This window comes from Dasypus novemcinctus, chromosome 1 (genome assembly GCF_030445035.2).
Source record: "Dasypus novemcinctus isolate mDasNov1 chromosome 1, mDasNov1.1.hap2, whole genome shotgun sequence".
NCBI classification, from domain to species: domain Eukaryota; kingdom Metazoa; phylum Chordata; class Mammalia; order Cingulata; family Dasypodidae; genus Dasypus; species Dasypus novemcinctus.
The window spans coordinates 11,659,835-11,683,324 of record NC_080673.1 but is presented as its reverse complement, the minus strand read 5'-3'; the positions used below and the strand labels follow the sequence as shown (position 1 = coordinate 11,683,324).

General features: G+C 38.5%; 1 protein-coding gene across 2 annotated transcripts; it reads right to left on the bottom strand.

Moving 5' to 3' along the window:
* Positions 1-10,431: 10,431 nt before the first annotated feature.
* AGA (aspartylglucosaminidase) lies at positions 10,432-23,475 on the bottom strand. 2 transcript variants are annotated; one of them, XM_004473189.3, is made up of 9 exons: positions 23,223-23,475; positions 20,813-20,966; positions 20,105-20,217; positions 18,976-19,088; positions 17,664-17,778; positions 16,933-17,008; positions 15,954-16,061; positions 15,110-15,243; positions 10,432-13,645 (listed from the first exon to the last, which is right to left on the bottom strand). In XM_004473189.3, the coding sequence occupies exons 1-9, from the start codon at positions 23,347-23,349 to the stop codon at positions 13,545-13,547; spliced, it is 1,041 nt and encodes a 346-aa protein (XP_004473246.2). In that variant the 5' UTR covers positions 23,350-23,475; the 3' UTR covers positions 10,432-13,544. The 2 variants fall into 2 exon arrangements, with proteins under 2 accessions (XP_004473246.2, XP_058161964.1); XM_058305981.2 differs by lacking the exon at positions 23,223-23,475 and adding an exon at positions 21,841-23,113.
* Positions 23,476-23,490: the final 15 nt, after the last annotated feature.

Genomic DNA, 23,490 nt, shown 5'->3' with positions numbered 1-23,490 from the left:
GTGGGATGCACAGATACAGAAGGGAATTCAGTCATTAGAACTCCCCCTCAGCAGGGGTCACAGACTCAGATGCGCGTGGCCAGGCAAGAAGCAGGCAGGCCGGGAGGGCCTGTGTCCTTGCCCACGGGGGCAGCCCATAAAGAACTCCCAATGACCTTCCAGTTTTTCAGGAAAGTCGGAAATATGGATTTTAAAAAAAAACACAACTTTTAAATGTTTACAACAGTTCAAATATTTTTAAAACACTGAACTAGCTAGACAAAACATATATGGACGTCAGTTTGGCCAGACAGTTGCCAAATCCTAATGTCTGCTCCTCTTGATGTGCAGAAAAATTCTTCAGTGTGATATTATTTGAACTAACTCATTTAGCCAAAGCTCATTTAGCCATAATCAAGGTAATGATCAAGTGTGTTAGATTCAGTGATTTGCCCTGTTGAAATGAAAAGAATGATTCTTGGAGGGGCCCTGTTTAGGTCTGTGGTATACACACCACTTCAGTAGCTAACTATTATGATAGATGGAGTGGGAATCTTAAGCTAAGAGCTAAGAGAAATCGTAATAATCTAGACAGACAATTCAGTCTCAATAAATGAATAAAGAAACAGAAGAATGTCTGTGGGCCCTACCTAGGTCTGAAGACTTGGAGAGAGTTGTAAAAGCAACCCCCTCATTTTATAGATAAGAAAACTGAGGCATGCCTATGTTAATTGCCTGGAGTTAGAAGTCACAGCGAGGGCTATTAATTTCGTGCACCACACGGTTTCAGCAGTACAGGTACCCTCCAGCTGTATCATTTTGAGCACCCTCAGAGAATGCCCAGGGACTCAGCCTTCTGCTATGAATGTTGTTGCAGGTTGGCTTCCCAGGGAAACAGACTCTAAACCAGAGTGGAGTGTGCAGGGTGATTGTTGGGAAATGCTCTTGCAATAACCACCTGTGGAAGGACAAGGACAGAAGAAGGACTGGGTTCTGCAGCAGAATTAGCAAAAGCCTCAACCAACCCCATGCAGACTTCTGAAGCTAGGATCACTAGTAGAGAGCAGGTTGGTTTCCAAGCCAAACTGTCAGAGAGTCTAATGAAGTCAGGCAATCAAGTTCAGCTTTAACTCTTACCTAGCTAGTTAGGATCTTAGTTTCAATCTGATTAGTTCCTCTGAAAACAGAGAGGAGAGAGAGAGCATTTTCCAAGCATTTTTGGATGAGATATTTGTGTGTTTCAGCTTTTCCTTCTCTTCATATCCAGGATGATGTAAGATGCATTCTTATCCTCCATTTTTAAGTCAGCTATGGAATTCCTGATTGACTTGTGTAATTTGGCTTCTTAATGTTCTATTGCATAGGAGGTCTTGCTGACAATGGACTGTTAGAGAATCTTATTAAATAATAGTAATTACTGATTCCCTTCCAATGCCAACATCTGGCCAGAGGAGACACCTGCAACCACTTAAATACTTTCATGAAATGAACCAACCCTGGGGAAAAGAGTAGGTGGTATCATGGCTTTTTAATCCTTTTTAACTGGTCAAAGACACCCAAATACTTCATACAAATTGTCCTACAAAATATATATGGATTTAAAATTATATATCCTATGAATAAAAGCCCCTATTAAATGACCTTATGTTCTATAGCCACCATTCAAAATATGGATTTGTCCTCTGCACCTCAGGATATCAGAAATGTGATTTCAATGATTTATTCCCGTATCTGTAATGCTGTGTACAGATTTTAAAAATTTGTAATTTAGAAAGAACATTGAATATTGAGAACTACATGTTTAATTGAAGAACATAGACACTTGGAATTATAATTTACATAACTATGTAAATAGATAAACCACATGAGCAATCCATCAATCATCACTCGCTCAATCAATCATGCCTATGTGATTAAGCCCAGTTGAACTTTTGACACTAAAGCTGGCGTGAGCGCCCCTGCCTGGCAGTGCTCCCTGTGTGCTGTCACACACAGATGCTGGAAGAGGAACGCGTCCTGACCCACGAGAAGAGGGTGCTGGAAGCACCGCGTGCGGAATTCTTCTGGACTCTGCCCTGTGCACCTCTTCCTTTGGCTGATTTTCATCTGTATAATTTCCTTTAATAAACTGTAGGTCTAATAACCTTCAGGGAGTTCTTCGAATCCTTCTAGCAAATTATTGAACCTGAGGGCGGCTTGGGGAATTCCCTGAACTTACAGTTGGTGTCAGCCTCTCGACTGCAGTTTCTCTAACTCCAGGCAGCTGTGAGAAGCCATTCTTTAGGTAATGGAGAATTATTACAAAATAAACTACCCATACATGACATTTTGCACGTAAGCAAGTGGACTGAGGAACCACGTTTTGATGATGTTCTCCCTGCCTCAGGTTTCTTACAGGAGATGTACACCGGGGAAAAGGAAAGAAAGTGTGTAGGTCCATCACCGCCAGCGTCATCCGCGCAAGCAGGCCTGAACTGGTACGTAGAGCTGCGTATTAGCACACGGTTTTCTAGGAGCATCATGGGGCGTAATGTAGTGAATTGGAGCAGAGGGGTTCAATGTGATGCAAACTGTGGCTATGAGAAGTACATGATACATGAGATACAGTTGTTCAAATATATTTTGATTCTAAATTTCTTGCTTTAGTCTAGATAATCAATAATAATATTGGCTAATATTTACTGAGTCTATGTGTCTGGCGCTGTTCTAAATACTTTAGGGAGGGAAGTGGACTTGGCCCAGTGGTTAGGGCGTCCGTCTACCACATGGGAGGTCCCCAGTTCAAACCCCGGGCCTCCTTGATCCGTGTGGAGCTGGCCCATGTGCAGTGCTGATGCGCGCAAGGAGTGCCCTGCCACACAGGGGTGTCCCCCGCATAGGGGAGCCCCACACATAAGGAGTGCACCCCATAAGGAGATCTGCCCAGCGCGAAAGAAAGTGCAGCCTGCCCAGGAATGGTGCCGCACACACGGAGAGCTGACACAGCAAGATGATGCAACAAAAAGAAACACAGATTCCCAGTGCCGCTAAGGATAGAAGCAGTCACAGAAAAACACACAGCGAATGGAGACAGAGAGCAGACAACTGGGGGGGGGGGGGGCGGGGGAAGGGGAGAGAAATAAATAAAAAATAAATCTTAATAAATAAATAAATACTTTAGGGAGGTCCCCTGCAGCAATCCTGTAAAGTAGGTACCATTTTCATCATTCCCATTTTATAGATGAGGAAAATGAGGCAAAAAATCCAAGTTTAAACCCAAGCAATTAAGTTACAGAATACTCTAAGATATTATATGTATGTGAGTGTGTGTGTATGTGTGTAAAATGTATATGCTACATAATCTCAAAACAATTTTAGCCAGTGGTATGCTAGCAAACTGCCTCTCCAGGGGAAAAGTAAGTCCTAATTCATAGTGTTTGCTGATATCTGTGGTGAAAATAGCCCCACTATGGCAAGGTATCAATAATTAAACAAGCAACCCTGCCTGAAAAAGTAGGCACTATTGTAATAGCATTATTAGAATTAAATCAAGTGAGCTTGGATTGCTTGATTATTTCTTTTATTTTGAACTCTTCTTTGGTCTGATTTTCAATTGGATTTAATTACAATGGGCAGACCAAGAGAGTAATGGAAAGAAATATTTTAATATTTATGGTGCTTAAGGATTTTGCACAAGTTAGGAAGAAATAAAGATAGAACGCTTGGTACCGGAAGGGAATTTGTTTATCCAGATCTACTCAATATCTGATTTTCTTGTAAATATATGTCACTATCCACATGACAGGAACCAAATTTTAAATAAAGAAAATAAATGAGCAACCACAGCTAACACACACAGTAGAGAAAGGGTACAATTTTCAGTTGACCAATTTTCAGTGCACTGTCCATGCATTGGAACTATTAATGACTTTCTTTCCCTTTAAATCAGAAGCAAATAGGTTGATCAAAGATGTTTAATTTATATTACATTCATTTTGAATGTGGTGGATGTTGTAATCCTTCAAATGGATATGCCTTCTCCAAACACTGAAATATGGTGCTTCTCTACTGGCTGAATTTGAGTTGTATAAGGAAACATACAGCACAACAGAAAAGTGGCTTTCTAAATCAGTCCAGGCTGTACTCAGTGGAAAAAAATGCATAGCAACCACAAAATAACAATTCATATTTTTTGTAGACCTCATTAACTCATTTTTTAACTTCCTAAGACAGGAGTTGGAAGTATACCAAGTAACACATAAGCATCATAATACCCAAAAGAATAGGAAAAATTTTTAAATATTCCTTTTTAGAAGATTTTTGAGAGGTCCAGGAATCTTAAAGAAATATTGACCAATAAAGTGACATAAATAGGTTTTAATTCATGCTCCTAATAAAAATCTGATTAAGATATATATTTATGTCACCTCTCATTTTTATTGAAATTAATTTAATTAAACTATTAAAGATACTGAATGAGTTCAATTATGTCCTCGAATTCAAATTTAATCACAGAGATCCAGATGTAAGGACACTTTAAAAAGAAATTCAAGAATTAAAAAGTATGGGCATTGGAAATATAGTCTATGTATAATATCTCTCAATTAAAAATACATTTACATATGGTTTCTCAACTCTGAAACCAAATGGGATCCCTTAAGCACTGTATTAGAAATAAACATTTATGTTTAGGTGTATATAGCATGCAGGTATGTTTCTAACAACTTCAGGTCACTATACAATAAGAATAAATCAAGATCTATAAAGAATGGTTAGAACAAGAGGAAACATTAAGTATTATTTGAGATATATACTCATTATGGGCATACAATATTTAGTAGGGCAATCTATTAAAATTTGAGTTTTATGAGTTACTATTTGATTATTTTATTCAAATGAATGAGGTTAACATTTTGATGTTTTAGATGTGAATCCTTAAGACTACTTTCAGGGATCATTTCTATAGTTCGTTACTAGATGTGAATCCTTGATGAGATGAGAGTTCTTTTAGAAATTTTATAACAATTAATTAATGGTTCATTATTTTAATTATTTATAAGACAATGTCAGAGGGTTGTTGTATTAGTTTGCCACAAGGCTGTCGGGGCAAAGTACCAGAGATGGGTTGGCTTTTAGAAAGGGGATTTATTAGGGGACAATGTTACAATTCCGAGGCTGTGAAATGTCCAAATCAAGGCATCAGCAGAGAGGCCTTCACACCTACGGTCAGCTGCTGATGATCCCAGTGTCCTGCAAGTGGCAAGGCAAGATGGCAGCCATCTCTGCTGAGGCCCCCGTCTTCCCCTCCAGGCTCACCATTTCCCAGAGCTCGGCAGTGGGTGAGAGGGCACAGGGCGTGTCTCTTTCCAGGCCTCCTGTCTCAGCCTTGGTGGCTCTGCTTCCTCCCCAGCTATGAGTGATCAGGCGTATGGCTCTCCCTGCACCTGGAGCTGCTCCCTGGGGCTGGCCTCTTGGGGGTTTTGTGCTTCAGCTTTCTTACCTCTACATGTCTTCTCCGTTTATGTAAGACCCAGCAAGAGGGTAGGGGCCCAACCTGAGTTATGCCTCACTGAAGTAGTATAATCAGAAGTGACCCCCTCACCAGGTCTGATAGCCATGGCAGATGGCTCTGGAGTTCAGTGCCTTGCCAGTGGGCCTGACTTTGGGATTTGTGTTCCTAATTGTGATGGAGTTGGACTCAGATGTGACCTCTCTACACATTCCTCGTCTGTCACTTTTTTGAACCTGTGGTTGGTGCTGGGATTGGTGTAGGTCCAGGACACTTGAATATCTGGGCTGTCCATGTGCCAGCTGGGTCCTGAGCCTCAGTGGTGTTGCAGCACCTAATCTCCAGTTTGTTGGACTTACCCAGGTCAGCTGACAGGGAGATGAGGATGGACAACCACCCACCAGGGAACCGAGTCTATAGCTATGGGCATGAGAGTCCCAGCCACCAGCCATATGGGATCAAAGCCCCCTCTCAATTGAGAGGTGGAGTGTGCATCGCCACTCCAGGGAACTCAGGATGGAGGAATAAAATGTGGATTAGAGTGGACTTACTGGTACTCTACTATAGAATTATTGTGACTCTAGCAATGGAAGAAATTATATCATTGATGTGAAGACTGTGGCCACGGGAGTTGCTGAAGGCAGGGAGAGGGAAAAGAAGGTGTGATATGGGGATATTTTTGGGACTTGGAATTGTCCAATATAATGTCCCTGAGGGACAGATGCAGGACATTATATACCCAGCCATAGCTCACTGAATGGACTGGGAGAATGCAAACTATAATGTTAACTATAATCCATGCTATGTAGCAGTGCTCCGAAATGTATTCATCAATTGCAATGAATGTACCACAATAATGAAAGAAGTTCTTGATGTGGGAAAAGTGGGGGATGTGGGGAGTGGGACATCTGGGAACCTCCTTTATTTTTTAATGTAACATTTTGTGTGATCTATGTATCTTTCAAAAATAAATAAAAAATATTTTTATAAAAAGTGGTCTCCTCAAGTTATCTAATCACTTGATCTTATCTGAATCTAATGCAATCAAAGAGTCTCACACCCACATGAATGAATTAGTTCAAGAACAATCTTCTTTGGCATTCACAAAAGAACTTCAAACTGTCACAACTGTATTTCTTGACCTTTAATAAAAAACATTCTTTAACTTCTGAACTTGTAGAAACTTCTGTTTGTTCATATCTTTACTGACCTCCAGGTCTGCAATGTTTTATCTCAATTATGAAAGGGGCGTTGAATAATAACAAAATCAGGGATAACAGTATCAGAGATCTCTTACTAATTACCATTGCCAAGAACTGTAAAGGAAAAAAGATTTTATTCTACTTGCTAGCTAACAAGTTGTAGTAACACAGTTTTACGTATACTGGTAGAAGAAAAGAGACACCTGGGCCAGAGATAAAGGACTACATTACAGCACAGCTGGTGGCATGATCTTCATGTTCACATCATTCGCTATGATAATTTGAAGCGGTGTGGACCCCAGAAAAGCATGCTCTTAAAGTTAATACACTCCTGTGGGTCTGAACAAACTGTAAGGATCTTTTAGTAAGCAGGAACTTAAGATGTGATCCACTGCATTCAGGTAAGGTCTTAATTCTATTTCCGGAGTCCTTTATTAGAGAATGGAATTCAAATAAATAGAGAGAAAGCCGTGGAAGCAAGAAATTGAAAGCAACAAAACCAGGAAGAGAAGGGAGAGACCAGCAGATGCCTTGCCTTGTGTCAGAGGAGTCCAGGATCCCTGGCAGGTCATCTTCAGGAAGAAGGTATCATCTTGATGATGCCTTTATTTAGACATCCCAATGGCCACAGAATTGTAAACCTGTAAGCTAGTAAATCCCCATGGTAAAAAGCAACCCATTTCTGGTATATTGTTTTTGGTATCTGAGCAGACTAGAACCTGCTTAACATGTGCATTGGATGGAGACACTGTGTTTACTATACTGCACAGCAAACATACCTGCCCTTTGTCCAAGACGGTGAGACTATCTCAGTCTTCCAAGGGTGTTTGCTGTATAAATATCCTTAAAAGGACAGTCTGGAACAAAAGTTGCCAGTGCAAGACATGCAAAAACCCTAAAGACCCATGGAGATTTTTCTCCCAAAAGCCAACACCATACATGCCTCAAAAGATTGCTCCTATATGTAAAATATAAAAGCTGGCTGTTTTAGTTTTCTGTGCTGCTTAAAGAAATATTACAAATGATTCAGCTTAAGCAATGTGTATTTATTCACTCACGGTTTTGAAGCCTGGAAAGTGTCCAAATCAAGGTATCATCAAGGCATTGCTTTCTACCCAAATACTCTTGTGTTTTGGGGCTGGCTGCAGGTGATCTTTTGTTCCGGTGTCACATGGGAAGGTACGTGGCAGCATCCCCTGGTCTCTTCCTTCTCTTCTGTATTCTGCTTCAGCTCCTTGCTTCCTGTGGCTTTCTCTGTTTAAATTTCATTGTTTTATAAAGGACTCCAGTAGTAGGATTATGACCCATGCTGATTGAGGTGGCCTACTGAAGTAAACTCATCAAATGGTCCTACCTCAATTGGTTTACATCCACAGGAATGGATTAACTTTTTTTTTTAAGATTTATTTATTTATTTATTTCTCTCCCCCCACCCCCACCCCCACCCCCACCCCGGTTGTCTGTTTTCTGTGTCTATTTGCCACATCTTCTTTGTCCGCTTCTGTTGTTGTCAGTGGCACTGGAATCTGTGTTTCTTTTTGTTGTGTCATCTTGTTGTGTCAGCTCTCCGTGTGTGCAGCACCGTTCTTGGACAGGCTGCACTTTCTTTTGTGCTGGGCGGCTCTCCTTATGGGGCGCACTCCTTGCGCGTGGGGCTCCCCTACGTGGGGGACACTCCTGTGTGGCAGGGCACTCCTTGCGTGCATCAGCACTGCACATGGGCCAGCTCCACACGGGTCAAGGAGGCCCAGGGTTTGAACCGCGGACCTCCAAAGTGATAGGCAGATGCCCTATCCACTGGGCCAAGTCTGCTGCCTGGATTACCTTTAAGAATCTTTTTTTCTGGGGTTACATACAGTTCTAAACCGCTACAATGGGGACACTAATATTATATTCCTCATTTGCTTTTGGTGGAATTAAATGCAGACAATGCCTCTAAAAGTGCTTGGTAGCATGAAATAATCAAAGCTGGCTATTTTTATAATCATATAGTACACTAGCACATACTCAGATATAAGACCTTTAATATTTGCGCTTCCCCTCCATTATAAAAAATATTTTAAAAAATACAAAATTATTCTTAGGAAAAATGTCATTCATAACTTCCTTAGTGATACCTTTACCATTTTGGTTAATTTCCTACAAATTCTTTCTAGGTGTCTTTATCTCTATTACCCTCCCAATAAAAAAATTCCTTTGTCTTTTAAAGAATTTGTCATTATTTTAATTTCAATCACCTCCCCCCCCACCCCCCCAATTTTTGAAAAACTATTCAAGCATACTTTATGTACAGGCTGGTGTAGGCTAGTGTTTTAATTCCCTTGACTGTTCAAGCAAATACCATGCAAATGGGTTGACATAAACAATGGGAATTTATTAGCTTACAGTTTTGAAGTTAGGTAAAAATCCAAATCTAGGCATTATCGTGGTGATGTTTTCTTCCAGAAGGTCAATGCTCTGGGGCTGGGGGCTGGTGATTCTTAGTCCTGGACTCCTCTGTCACATGGCAATGCTCACGGCAGCTTCTCTTGACCTCTCCATTCTCCTCCAGGTCCTACTGACCTTCAGCTCCTTGCTTCTGTGGCTTTCTATCTGCCTGAATTTCATTCTCCTTATAAGGACTCCAGTAATAAGATTATGACCCAATCCTGATTGAGGTGGGCCGCACCTTAACTGAAGTAACCTCATCAAAAGGTCCTACGTAAATGGGTTCATACCTACAGGAATGCATTAAGAACATTGTTTTTCTTTTTTCTGGAGTACATACAGCTCCAAACCAACACAGCTAGATAATGCTGGGTCATGATAGTAAAAACTTATTTCTTACTCACACTACATGTCCATTGTATACTGCTATAGGTGCTCATATGGTCACTCAAGGGCAGATGCTGATGGGAACAGCAACTGCTGCATTTCCATGCTTGACAGAGAGCTCAGGATGGCATCATACTAATTACTTCTGCTTCAAATTCATTACCAGATCTAGTCATTTGGCCACAAAAATACCAGGATGTACAATCTGGTAGGTACCATGTGCCAGAAAGGCAGGATCGGAAACATTTGGTGAACAGGACTCATGACTACCCATGTTACTTTCCTGCTTCTCTCACATTTTAGTGAATTATCTCTAAGTTCAATATAATTTTAATTGGATCACAACTCCCTTTACCAACTGTGCAATTTCATTAGTTTCCTATGAGTCTCCCATATAACCTAAGTGAACACTGATATCAAAACATGTTCATCAAAAGATGAGTTTTCTCTGTACATCTCACCAGGGACAAATAAATAAATAAATCTATCTTTTCAAAAGAAAGTACAACCACATCTGCAGCATTTAATTATTATAGTCATAACAAGAACTTTAAAATGTATTTCCAAAGTAAATTCAATTTCTACTTTTGATACATAGGGAAATTATTTCCATCATGACTTAGAGAGAGAACACACCTTTAGAAAACGTATATAGGCCGAGTAAGGCAGCTAAACACCTAATTTGCTGGGGAGTATGGGAACACACATACTTTCAGCTTAATTCTACTTTTTTTTTGTTCCTTGTTTCAAGGCTCAGCATCAGAGCCTCATGGGAACCTTTAAAGTAATATTTCTCCTCCTCTGGTAGCGTGAAGTTACAGGTATTTCTTTGTTGGCTTTCAGGCTACCATTAGTAGTTATCAATCCCATGTTTCCAGTCCTCATCTGTGGAGAATCTGATTCAGTGGGTTTTATTTAGAACCAGACATTAAAAAACAAACAAACAACGACAACAAGAAACCCTTTATTTTGAACTGCCTTCAAACTTAAAGGAGTCACAAAAATAACACAAACCCCATGCAGAGAACTCCAACATACTATTACCCCAACCTTGGACGCCAGATCCACAAATTTTAACATTTTCCCACTTACCATATCTATCAATCTATTTAACAATCCACTTTCTGATCACTTATATATAGGTCATATAAATCATGCTCCTTGTACATCCTGCCATTTCCTAAGAACAAGAATTTTTATCCATGTAACTACCCCAAATGTAGTTCTCAATGTCAAGAAATTTAACATTGATATAAAGCTTTCAGTCTATATTCCAACTTTCTCATATTTCCCATTAATGTCCTGTAGCAGTTTGATATAACTGATGACTTCCAAAAAGAAATATTGGATTATGTCTGTAATCTCATCTGTACCTGGACATGACTGAGTTATGATTAGGGTGTTGAGTTCCCACCCATTGGTGGGTGGAGACTCACATGTAAAAGGCATGGCAAAGGACACAGTTGGGGCTTTTAATGTTGGAGTTTTGATGTTGAAGACTTAAGCTGGAGCCCTGGGAAGTCAGTACACACAGGAAAGAGGAGCCAGCCCCAGGAATGAAAGAACCTTGAAGCCAGAGTAAAGCAAGCGCCAGGAACACAAGAACCCAGAAGCCTGAACCCTCACAGATGTTGGGAGCCATCTTGCTCCAAATAGACTTTGGTGAGGGAAGTAACTTATTCTTTATTGCCTGATATCTGTAAGCACCTAAGCCAAATAAATTCCCTTTATAAAAACCAACCTATTTCTGGTATTTTGCATCAGCACCGCTTTTGCTAACACATGTCCTTTTGAGTCTTTTTGTCCTCCCTGGCTAGATGTCACCAAGGATCATGTATTGTGTTTAATTATCATTGTCTCATTTATTTAAAAGAAAATTCAGGTTACATAAATGTTACATAAAAAATATAGGGGATTCCCATATAGCCTCTAAGTGAGAGAGCACTTAGATCCCATACGGCAGATGGATGGAACTATCTTGCTTGCAGTTGCAGACTCTCTCTGTTCGTTGGGATGAGCATTGTCCATCATCGACACTTTTCAGTTATCCTTGGTGAGTCCAACGAACTGGAGAGTAGGTGCTGCAACTCTGTTGAGATTCAAGGCCCAACTGGCACATGGATGGACCAAAGATTTAAGTCTCTTGGACATACACCTATCAAGTATAATACTAACTGTAAGTTCAAATAGAAGGGGCAAAGGAGCCATCTGTAGGAAAACCACAAATAGTCTCTTTGATTGTGGGAACATATATACAACATAAACTTTTCTATCTCAACAACTCCTAAGCATACCATTTACTGGGATTAATTACAATATTGCAGCATCCTCTCGACTTCCATTACTAAATTTTTCCCATCTCCCCAAACAAACCTTATACCCATTATGCATTAACTCTCCATACCCCCTCCCCACCACCCCTGGCAAATTATGCTCTAATTTCTGTATATATAGCTTGCATATTCTTGGCTGTTTTCTTTGTAGTTAACCTTGAGCTTAAATTTAACAACCTAAATCTATAACAATCTCCTTTGCTTTGATGCTAACTTAACTTCAATAGTATATACAAAATTATATTCCATGCCCTGCCATCTTCCCACCTTTATGTACTTTTTGTCACAAATTCCATGTTTATACATGAGTTAAAAATCACTGATTTATCATTAGATTTTACACTTTTGACTTTTACATTACATGCATTTTACCTGTGGGAAAGTAGAGTTATAAACCAACAATACAATAGTACTGGCATTTATATTTATCCATGCCATTCATTCCCCTTAAAGGAGATCTTTAGTTCTTCATGTGACTTTGATTTATTATCTATCCAGCATCATTTCCTTTCAATCTGTTATTTGTTCTTGCTTTCCTTTAGCTCTCTGAGCATACATGACCATTTTTTAAAAAATCTTTGGTATGTTCCAGGTCTGGCCCTCCTCACTGATGGCTTCCACTGCTTTAATCTTGATGTATTTTTAATATACAACAAAGTAGGAGAACAAGTGGCTGAGACCATTCTCAAAACTATAGGTGTCTAGCCCTAACTATAAAGAACATTAAATATTAACATAAGTATAGGAAAAAACAGAGGAGAAATATTGAATTTTGAGGACTATACTGTACATATAGTTTTATTAATGACTCCTGATTTAAAAGATACTGATCTCGAAGGAAAATGATACTGTGAAAAGCCCACATGCAACTTCTGTATCGTTGTCTGTCAGACATAGGGTTGATTCAGAACTTTGGAACACAATAATACCAAGCTAAGTGACAAGTTTATTGACTTATTTCTATTTGAAATCCCCAAACTCCATGTACGAGATTAGTAAAATCAAAGTATAAATCAATTTCCTTAGTACAAAAAAACCTTTTCAATACGAAACATTAGCGAAACAATCAGAGATTTCTGTGGATTATCAATATTCATACACTGAGACCTCTATTGGGAAAAATTAAAAACTTGAAGAAAATCAACACAATTGCCAACATGAAACTGCCTATATTTTCTAAATATGCAAAACAGAAAAGCATCTTTATTAACAGCAGTCTTCCTTCTTTAAGCTAGTAGAAGCATATGTAAAACTAATAATCAGTAAAAAGAGATGTACCACTGCAATACACTGAAATTCAATCAAGACTAATCATGCTGTGATTCACTGTTACTTTTGTTTCTGACTCTCAAAAACGTGGATACTCAAATTATTTTAAGTATCCAAATTTGGATATAGATATTTCTTTGGCTTTAATACATCACTGTGAAAATAAATTCCCAAAGAAACAATTTCTTAAAACATCAATCAGAAATCCAAATATCACCTTAAATTTAAACATATACAAAATACACATATTCATTTTTAGGCAATATATAATAGCATAAATAAAAATAGATAGTAGGTACATTTTAGATGCAGGAAGTGAAAGTGCCACTTCAGCATACATTTATTTTTGTGCTTTATCTTTAACAAGGAATTCAGAATATATAAGGTATACTATATGATCAAAGTAACCTTTTCAGCCTTGATTCTTTCTTTTTAAATACAGACGCTGAAAAAGATGGATTAGATGCAGCTTACTTTTTCCTCAGTTGGTTGATTTTTCAGAGAATTATAAATCATGAAACTAAAATGAGTAAATGTTGGAAGTTTATTACAAGCAGCACCTGGGGTCAAAAAAGAGAGAAGTTGTTTGGTTAAATACAGGAAATACATATTTATAACCAATAAAGATATTGCATATTCGTCTGGATGTTAGTTATAGAACATCTTATGTCCATATAAGCCACACAGAAGTACGTTAATGTCTTCCTCCTTAGTACTAAGTAGTTAACAGTTCATGACAGGAAAAAAAGAGGTGGTGGATAAGCCATGTCAGTGAGCTTAAAAAAAATCGGTTGAATTTTTGTTCTATACATGTTATTGCTGTTATCATTATTTCACTCTGTTCTCACATCCTTTTCTTAGCAACAAAGTAAAACGAAATTTTTTACATACTAAAAATTTTAATTTCTGTATGGCATTCTCATCATTCACGCCCCCTGAATTAACCCCTATTCTGTATTTTTCCACTTTCACAGAAAGACAGAACAGTTATTTCTTTGTCAAGATGTTCTCTGTCTAACCAAATTCATCTCAATGCAGTGGTTTCCTATTGCCCTAACTACAAATTTTAACAGTGGATTTCTTCCTTTGCTCAAATACCTGAGTGTGTGTATGTGTGTGTATTACCCTCCTTTTGTCATTACTTGAACTATAAGGAACTAGTCCATTTTAAATTCGGCTGCAATTATTTAATTATCACGCTCACATCATGTTATTTCCAACTCTTAAGGTTTATTTTTTAAGATGTAATCAATGAAACTGACTTATTTTATACATAAAGCCTTTGTCTCCCATAACGTATATTGACTTTTGTATCTTGATACTTAGAAAAATTAAGAAATTCCTCAAACAGGTTTTTTCAAATACAGAACTGTGGGAAGTAAAAGATCAAAGAACAGTAACAAGCAGTCTAACCTAACAAGTCATATTGATCAGTGAGCTGTGTATCTTCCCCATCTGAAAATTCACTAATGAGAACCAGCAGTGGTTGATTTGAAATCCTTTGAAACTTTGATAGGCTCACAGAGAAAGTAAATGAAGCATAGGACATGCCAAAAGCACAAGAGCAAAAATAATTCCACTAAATTCTTTAGTTTCCTCATTAGTAATACATATTGTATCTTGGAGCCCTAAGAAGATCTAAATAGCTGAGACATTTAAATAATGAATGAAAAAAAATGTATGGAAGACAATTTATCTCTATCCACTTCTAAAAGAATCTGAATAGATTAGCCCACCTTAACACGTGCTGGATGAAGCTAAACTTTGCTTAGGACAGAAATGAAAGAGAACAACTAGTAGCCAAAGACTAGATCATAACAACCACTGTCAACCAAAAGAGGGTTTAAGGGTATATTTTTTACATTTTGTGGGTCTCAACAGATCAATTAACATTTACCCAATGCCTACTCTATACTGTTTCTTTTTCTGTTGAATAGGAGTAAAACACATTTCACTACATAAGCATGTACCTTTTTATCAACATTTTCAAGTTAACACAAATATGAATTCCAAATGCAACTTACCATAACTTCCAGTCAGGTTGGCACATATAACAGCCCCAAAGAAGTTTGGAAAATATTTCTGAATTCTTGAAATTACTTTTTGGCAAGCGATGGTTGGATCTTCTCCTGTTCTCATATATTCCACAGCTTGGTAGCTGATTTAAACAGAGGTGAAACTTCAGTATCACAGAATAAATACTATGTCCAAACTGTCCTATATAAAGTTAGTTATTTAAAACCACCCAAACGATCACATTTGATGGAATCCAAAAATGAACAGGACTTGGTAACTTCTGTTAAAGCACCAACATCAAAGCATATAAAGCTTGACACAATGTCTATCTTTAAACTAATCCACCCATTAATTTCAGATAAGGAGAACTATTATTTTTGGCTTAGGCTGAATAATAATCACTTAGTTTATTATAGCCAGAAGTCATAAAACACAGAGGTTATAGTTAAATGAGAAAAAGAGTACAATCAAAGAGGAAGATATTGTGCATGTACAAAATGACCAGATATAACGGTTATTTTTTTAAATAATTAAATGTATATGACTACATTTCCTACTTTTACCATCAATTATCAGTTTCTTTACTCAGTGACCATACATAAATTATTTAAATAGATTGTAAGTTCTCTCATCTGTAAAGTAGGGTGAAAAATACTATTCTATTACAGAATGACTGTGATTAGTTAATTTGAATGATTATCACCATCAAAATGATAGGTAAAACATTTTTATGCATGCAATTTCTAAAATGCTCCTGTGCATATAAATTCAGATGACAGTACAGAAAATTAGTTTCCATCTTAGAAAATATCTTTAAAGAGCTCTAAAATTCACACCCACGAGAAGTCACACCTTGGTAGAAAGCGCATCAATATATCCCCATCACCAGTGGCTGCAGCTGCTCCTGCAGTATCATCAGCATAAGCCCCGGCTCCAGGTATCGGAGAATCTCCTATACGACTTGGTGAGGACAGACAGCATGGTAACTTAGGGCAGGAAATCAAGTGTAAAAATGACATTATTTTATGAGCTGTTTCAACAATAGGGGGTATTTCCACTTAGTCACTAATTATTTTTTAAGGAAATGCTTCACCAGAAACAGACAAAATAGATTTTCATTAGTGTTACAACTTAGGTTTTCACAAACCTACATCCATATGCAAGAAGTTAAGAATTTGATATCAGCCAGTTATATACCAAGATGGCAGATTTACTGTAATTATTCTATTATCATCTTTATAATCTAATTTCTGGATTATCTCAACAGTCTCAAAATTGGTTTCCCATATTACAATCTATTCCTGCTTTATATCTAACATGCCAAAAATTATCCAAGTTTTTCCTTGCAGTGAACCTTCATTGCTTTTCTACTACTTCCAAAATTAAAACCCTGAACTCCTTAAACTGATTAAGACCCCTTGAAATCTGCCTCTCATCCCCACTGTAGTCTTATCCTGTCCTACACCTCCCCTCATACTTCCTACCCTGAGTTTCTCTTCCAGCCAGCTCAAGCACTAACCCTGAAATGTGCGCTTCCTGATATGTGCTAGTGCCTGTTGCCTGGAGGCTCCCTTACCTCCCACAGGCTTGGGGCTCAGTAACCACACCAGCTTAAACAGATCACTGCTGCTTTCTCTCCACTCGAAAGCACTGCCTGTGATTCCCTTCCCTTTGGCACTTAGCAGGTACTAGTGTATTTTCTTCCAGATTTACTCATCTCAGCTGTGAGGCTAGAACAGTGCTCTGCATTGTCCATCTCCTCACAGCATCTAGCACTCATGGTTTGGATTCACTACATATTTGAGAGATACGTTCTTTTGGAAACACTAACCCATGTATTTTGAATTTCAGACCATTTGTCGATGTACCAGCAGCAGTATGTCCTGCCTTATGGATTACAACCATGCCTAGAAGTTAAAAACATACACACAAACAAAAACAAAACACACAAAAAATCACCATGGGTACCAACTCTAAAATTGATCTCAAATATAATGAAACAATCAAGCCATTGGTAACATAAATATGCTTTCATTAATTTCAGATAGAAGAGAACAGGAAACTTGGGAACACTGAAAACTATACCAGAGGTATAATTCGTGCTTTCTAATGATCTGATTTAATGATTTTAACATCAATAGGTAGACATCCCATATCCTTACCTCTTCAAATTGCTCAATTTTCAATACTTTTCCAAAGGCAATTCCAAAGAAAATCAGAGACAAACTAATAGAAATTTTCAACATTACAGCTCGGAAAAAATTATTTAAGATCATTTTAACATGGCAAATAGTATAAAAGTATCAAAGAACTAAATATCAAATAAAGATTTAAAACCCACATGTGGATTATTCATTGGATTTTATGGGTCTTGTATGAAATAATTTATCAAATAGTATATAGATATCTAGAATATGTATATATGTAGTCTTATTTGGGAATTGAAACAATGAAAATCATCTTCTAGTATATGAATAGGGATGAAGAAATGAAGAGCTACATGAAGGCAGTTAAAAATGACTAAACTTTTTAACCACAAAAACTGTATAAAAGGCAAATTACCTATAGTATCATGACCATAATTATCTCCTGTTTCTTTATAGGTAGGAGCATCTTGCTTTAAGATACCACGGGGTTTGTAGGGTCCACAGTATTTTGAAGCATCTGGTATAACATTCTGTAAACAAGATTTAAGTTTTATTTTTCAAAAAGGGTGTTTTTAGAAATTGACAAGTATGAATAATCAGTAAACACTAGCAAGAAACCAACAAAGATATCTGGTAACTAAAAGTTAAGAATTAAAAGCCAAAGATTAGCTTTAAGTCTTATGTGAAGAGATGGATATAATCTTACTAAATATCTATTCTGGTCTCAGAATTACATAATATGGGTTAGACATCTATGTTGCCAGGATCAGGTCCTTGATTTTTCCTTCTAGGCCCCAAATTTTCAGTATAACAGTAGATATAAATGTAGATTTTTATTAGGTATTAATTAAAAAAGCAACTAGGTAGACCATCTGAACTTCAAATTTCAGAATTTGTTCACTGGTCAAAGAAGAGTTAAAGTAAAATCTGTTTAAAATAAAATTTTTTTTTGGCACAGGCTTACGTGTACATATTCTAAGTGTTACTCTAAGATTCCTTTGTAAGTCTTAAAGGCTCAGGAAAATAATTCAATCTCATAAATTTAAGTTGTGTATATAGATTGGTATTAAAGGAAGAAACCTATAAGCCTTAGATATTAGTGCACTAGGTACTTCTTTCCTAACGTGGTTTTGAGTGGCCCATTTCAAGTGCTAATCCCAGAAACTCCTTGGCTATTCAAAGGTCATTAGAAGTTAGGGAAGAAACAGATGAGAAACTAAGACATCCCACAGAAGGATGGTGGATAGGAAAGGGCAAACTGATGTATGCTAAAAGTCCCATTAACTTAAGAACAAATTATCCCCCTAGTAGCGACCCAGATCCCTAATAGTATAAATCCTCCAGTCAAATAAAGGCAAGATACTGGATATACTTCATGGAGATAAAAATCTAAAAAACCAACGGTTTGCAAACTTTGGTTTTTCAGACCTGGAAACTTTTGTTACAAAAGCTCTGAATGAGGTAGCCCTCTCTCCTCACAAAAGAGTCTGCTCAGTTTGAAACTATTTCCAAAGACCAGTTCTTCTCTACTCTGGCTGTGCACTAGATGCACCTAGGGAGCTTCCAGGAACTTCCATGCCCAGAGAGCCAACTTGAACTGTCGGTTCAAGTGTGCAGGCAGGATGCTAACCAGCATCCTAGACAAAGGCAGTCATCAGTGGGCAGGGTGGACATCACTTGAAATTTTTCAAAATATTTACTTTTTAAAATTGAACATGTATGCATACCCTCCAACAATTTGGCTGGCAATTCCGAGCAAGCCAATCTGAATGAAGAGCTTGAGAAGTATTGGTAGATAAATCCTCTTTGGTAAACCCCATACTTTCAGCAAACATGGTGGCTGGAAGTCAAAAAGAAAAATGTAAACTAATCAAGTAGTCTCTTTTAAACAGGAGGCACTCTGAATCAACTCCCTTAACTGGCATATAATTACCTATGAAGACTTTGAAAGCAGTATTCAGACATGAACAGTTTTAAAGGAATCGTTTCTAGATTTTGCACTTCCATATGTATTCTCTGCTATACCTTTTCTGCTTGAGACACTTGGAAAGCGTGTTTTAACAGTTCTTTCTGACCTCCCTTCCACAAGCTTCCTTCCTCTACTGCACAAAAGAAAACATATACTTCTAACCCACACAGAATATTACTGCTTTAATTAGGGTGTCGTGCCCCTGGGTATAAAAAAGCTTTGAGGCACCAAACAAAGGGACAAGTGGATTCCAATGAAAAGTGAATAGGTAACAAACACTTTGTTAAATATTTTCTAAATGTGTACTTTGAAAAAATTAAAGGAAGTCTACTGGAGTTGTCAGCTTAGAGATCATTAAAAATCATTTTTCATTATACATCACTATATAATTTCAGTATATAATATGGCACATAATTAATACTCTTATTGACACTGACATAACAAAACTTCCCTTCCTATCTTCTTACGTTAAAAACACTCTTGGAACACACAGCAAATGGACATAGAAAGCAGACAACTGGAGGGAGGGGAGGTGAGAAAGGGGATAGAAATAAATAAAACATAAATCTTTACTAAAACAAAACAAAAAACACTCAAGTCTTATATTTATAAAAATGTAATGAAGGATGAAAATTGATGTTGAATCTTGTTTTTGCTTACCAATTACTCATCGACAGATAATAAACTATTTTTAATCCTATTTTAAAGACGAAGAAGGTGAAATTTAGAAATAACTTACCCAAATTTAATCAGATATTAAGTAAAATGGCTGGAATTTGAACTTAGGTCTACTTTTATCCAACATTTTATATGGAGTCTTAATTTTCACAGTAAATACAATGAGTTGATAAAAGACTAGATTAAACTTCATTATAGTTAAACTGTACCTGACTCTCCCGCTAAAAGTGTGTGTGTTGTATGTTCCAGTACTTTTCGTGCCACACCAATAGCATTTTTAATTCGTCTAAGATTTCCTACTGCTCCTACATCCATGGTAGTGCTGCAAGAAAAAAAATGCAGTAAGATTTATTAAGGTAGTTTCATAGCTTCACAAATAAAAATATTACTTTTCTCCAACTAATAGTGTTACATAGGATAAACTCTGCCAGTTTAGCACAGAAGTGACAAAACATCCCATGAAGTTCACACAAATTTCCCATAACCAGACAAAATTAAAGAACAATAGAAAATCAATTTACCATATATCTCAAATGCACTAAAATTCTCAGTTCCTCCTGGCTTGCTTTAAATACAGCATTTAAAAATGGACCTAAGGCTTTAGGTCAGGCATTTGAGGTGTGAAGGTAAAGAACTGTTTACAAGGTGAGAGAGGTATTTTGTAGTTTGGGGTCTTACCTGTTCAAAGGAGACTATCTGCTTCCATTTGATTTTTCTGTTACTATTATTATTATTATTATTGAGCAAGAAGCACCTTATGTTTGGAATGGCCAAGTAAAGTAAGCTAGGGGTTAACCTATGACAAAATTCATTCATTCTACCATCCTATTCTGTATACAAGAATACCACTGTAAATGTAACACAACATGAATTAAGTGAAGGAGCAGAGATAAATAGGTCCTAAATAGCATTCTTACCCATCCATGATCATGGCATCCAGTGTGGTTTCTCCCAATTCATCAGGACTTCCTCCAAAGCCTACTGTGCCATCACACTGCTCTCTCTCGCACACAGCACAGCCGTTCTCAACTGCATCCACGGCAGAACCTCCAGAAGCTAATGTCTTCCATGCTGTTAATCAAAATCCAATAATTTATATTTAGACATATATTTTTAGTGCCAAATGTAACAAGCCAGAAATGTTTGAGAACTCATATTTCTTTTATTTTTTTCAAGTTGCTTAAACTAAATTTTTGGCAAACTATCATATATCATAAATGATGTGTCAAGAGTGTAATAGACAACTATTTACTATTAAGAATTCCAAGACAGGTTATTCATGCAAAGTGAGGGCTTTTTCACTTATTAATACCTGTTTCTCCTGAATGTGTCAGAAAATAAATTTCTTTAAATTGTAAAAGGTACAAGTGAAACTCTTAAAAGGTAGTTAAATTGAAAATCTGTAACCCTGTAAGGTTCTTCTGCATCATTATATTATCAAAAATATACATAACTAATACCTTGATTGAGGGAATATCTATCATAGCAAGTCTCAATAATAATACTATAACAACAAATAATTACAATATGGTTTTCATAAGGATTAACTCATTTAATCTCCACAATAGCTCTTGAGGTATTCCTATCCTCCTTTTAAGGACGAGAAAACTGAGCCACAGTGAGGTTAAGTAACTTGTCCAAGGTCATAGAGCTGACATGTGGCAGAGCCAGAAATTTGAAAAGTATTTGGTTCCAGAGTCTTCATGCTTAACACTATGCAATGCTGCTTCTAGGGAGCATGGTGCATTAGGTGGGGAAAGGGTCTTCAGTGAACCACTTCTCTACTGATAAAAATACAATTCTTTGAAGGATAGGTGCCACTATAAGTAAAGGTTTTAAGCATCACTCCTGGATCTTCAGGCTTAAAAGTACAGTGTGAGAAGTTCTCTGTTTTCATACATTCAGGTTACACAGCAACATCCTCTACCTGGGCTGCTGAACTTACTTTCCTCCCTCACCATTACTGGGAATTTCCTCCTCATGTTTCCTCATTTTCTTTGAATCACATACACAGCTAACATACAAACTCAGCTCCACCAAGTTATAGGGTCAATTCTGCCTCCAGAAACACAATATATATTAGCAGCCTCAGATGGCCGGTTCTGAAATGATTTTTGTGGCTGTATGGGGGGAAGCCAAAGAAACAAACAAGCACAAATACAATGTGACTAGCCAAAATAGAGGTTAAGTACAGGATGACATCAAAGTACTGAAGATAAGCAGCCAGCTGAAATTGGGTGTGAGGGCAGTAAGTCAGGGAAGGCTTCCCGGAAGAGACAATCCCTTAGATTAGCGGTTGTCAATCCTGGCTGCAATTCTGAATTACTTGGAGAGGTTTAAAAAATAGATTTCTGGTTCCAGCAGTTAAACCCAAATCGCAGGATAAAAATTTTAAAATCCATACAACTGTACAACGCCAAGAGTGGTCTCTATTGTAAACGATGAACTGTAGTTATGGGCTACTTTACTATATAACAATGTGCCAGCAATTGCGACAAAGGCATCTCACTAATGCAAAACGTTAATAACGGAGAGAACTGGGGGACGGAGGAACTCTACTTTGTGGATGATTTTTCTTCAAACCTACAGCTGCTCGAATAAAAATCAATAAATCCTGTTAGTGGGTATACAAGTGCTCACTGTAAAATTCTTCCATCTTTGCTGTATGTTTGAAACACTCATAATAAAATGATGGCAATGTAACAAAACAAATCTCAGGCCTGACTCAGGTCAGGCCTGGGTAATTCTGAAAATTTCTGCAGGTGATTTTAACAGGCAGCCAAAGGTGGAACCTCTGTTTTAGCTGAAATATTATCGTCACAGAAGTGAGGCAGCTAAGGAAAGCTGGAAGAGCAAGAACAGCATGCCAGCATGCGGCAAAAAAAGCATAAATGTGAGAAAGAGCACGCTACATTTGGGGAATTACCCGTCTTTCCCAAAGCACAGGGTAGCAGGGGAGAAGTGAGAGGTTAGGGAGGAGAGGCAGGATGGTGCCGGGAGAAAAACCGGATGCCAGGGAGAAGGCAGCGGGATGCCACCGACAAGCGTTCCAGCAGAAAGGGCAGCACGGGTTGAGGCCAGCGGCGGGGTGGAGAACCTCCTGGCGTGGAGGCCTCAACAGGGCGAGTAACCCCACTTGATGCGGGCCTAGGATGCGGGAGTGCGGGGAGAGGACTCCACACACGGCCCGCAGGAGAGGCGGGACGGCCTGGAGGGGCGCTGAGGGCGGCCCCGCCCGGCGCTGGCCGTTCTCCCGGGTCCCCCACCTTCAGGGGCCAGCGGGCCCCGCCCCCGGCCGCCGGCGCCACCCCGGCCGCCTCCCGGCACCTGCTTCGGTCGCGTCCCTAAAAGGCCAAGTGTTGAGGACCAGGGGCAGGAGGCTGCGGCCGCCACCGACGGCCGGGCCGAGCAGCAGCGGCCAGAGCAGGAGCAGCAGGCTCCACGGCCGCGTCATGACGGGGCGCCGAGGAACGGCTTGCACGGCCTCCGCGGGCCGCGGCCCCTCCGCTTCCGGCCTCGCCCGGACCCCGCGAGACCCAGCGACCCGCCCAGCCTCGGGCCACGCCCACCTGCCGAGGCCGGGTCTGTGTTCTCG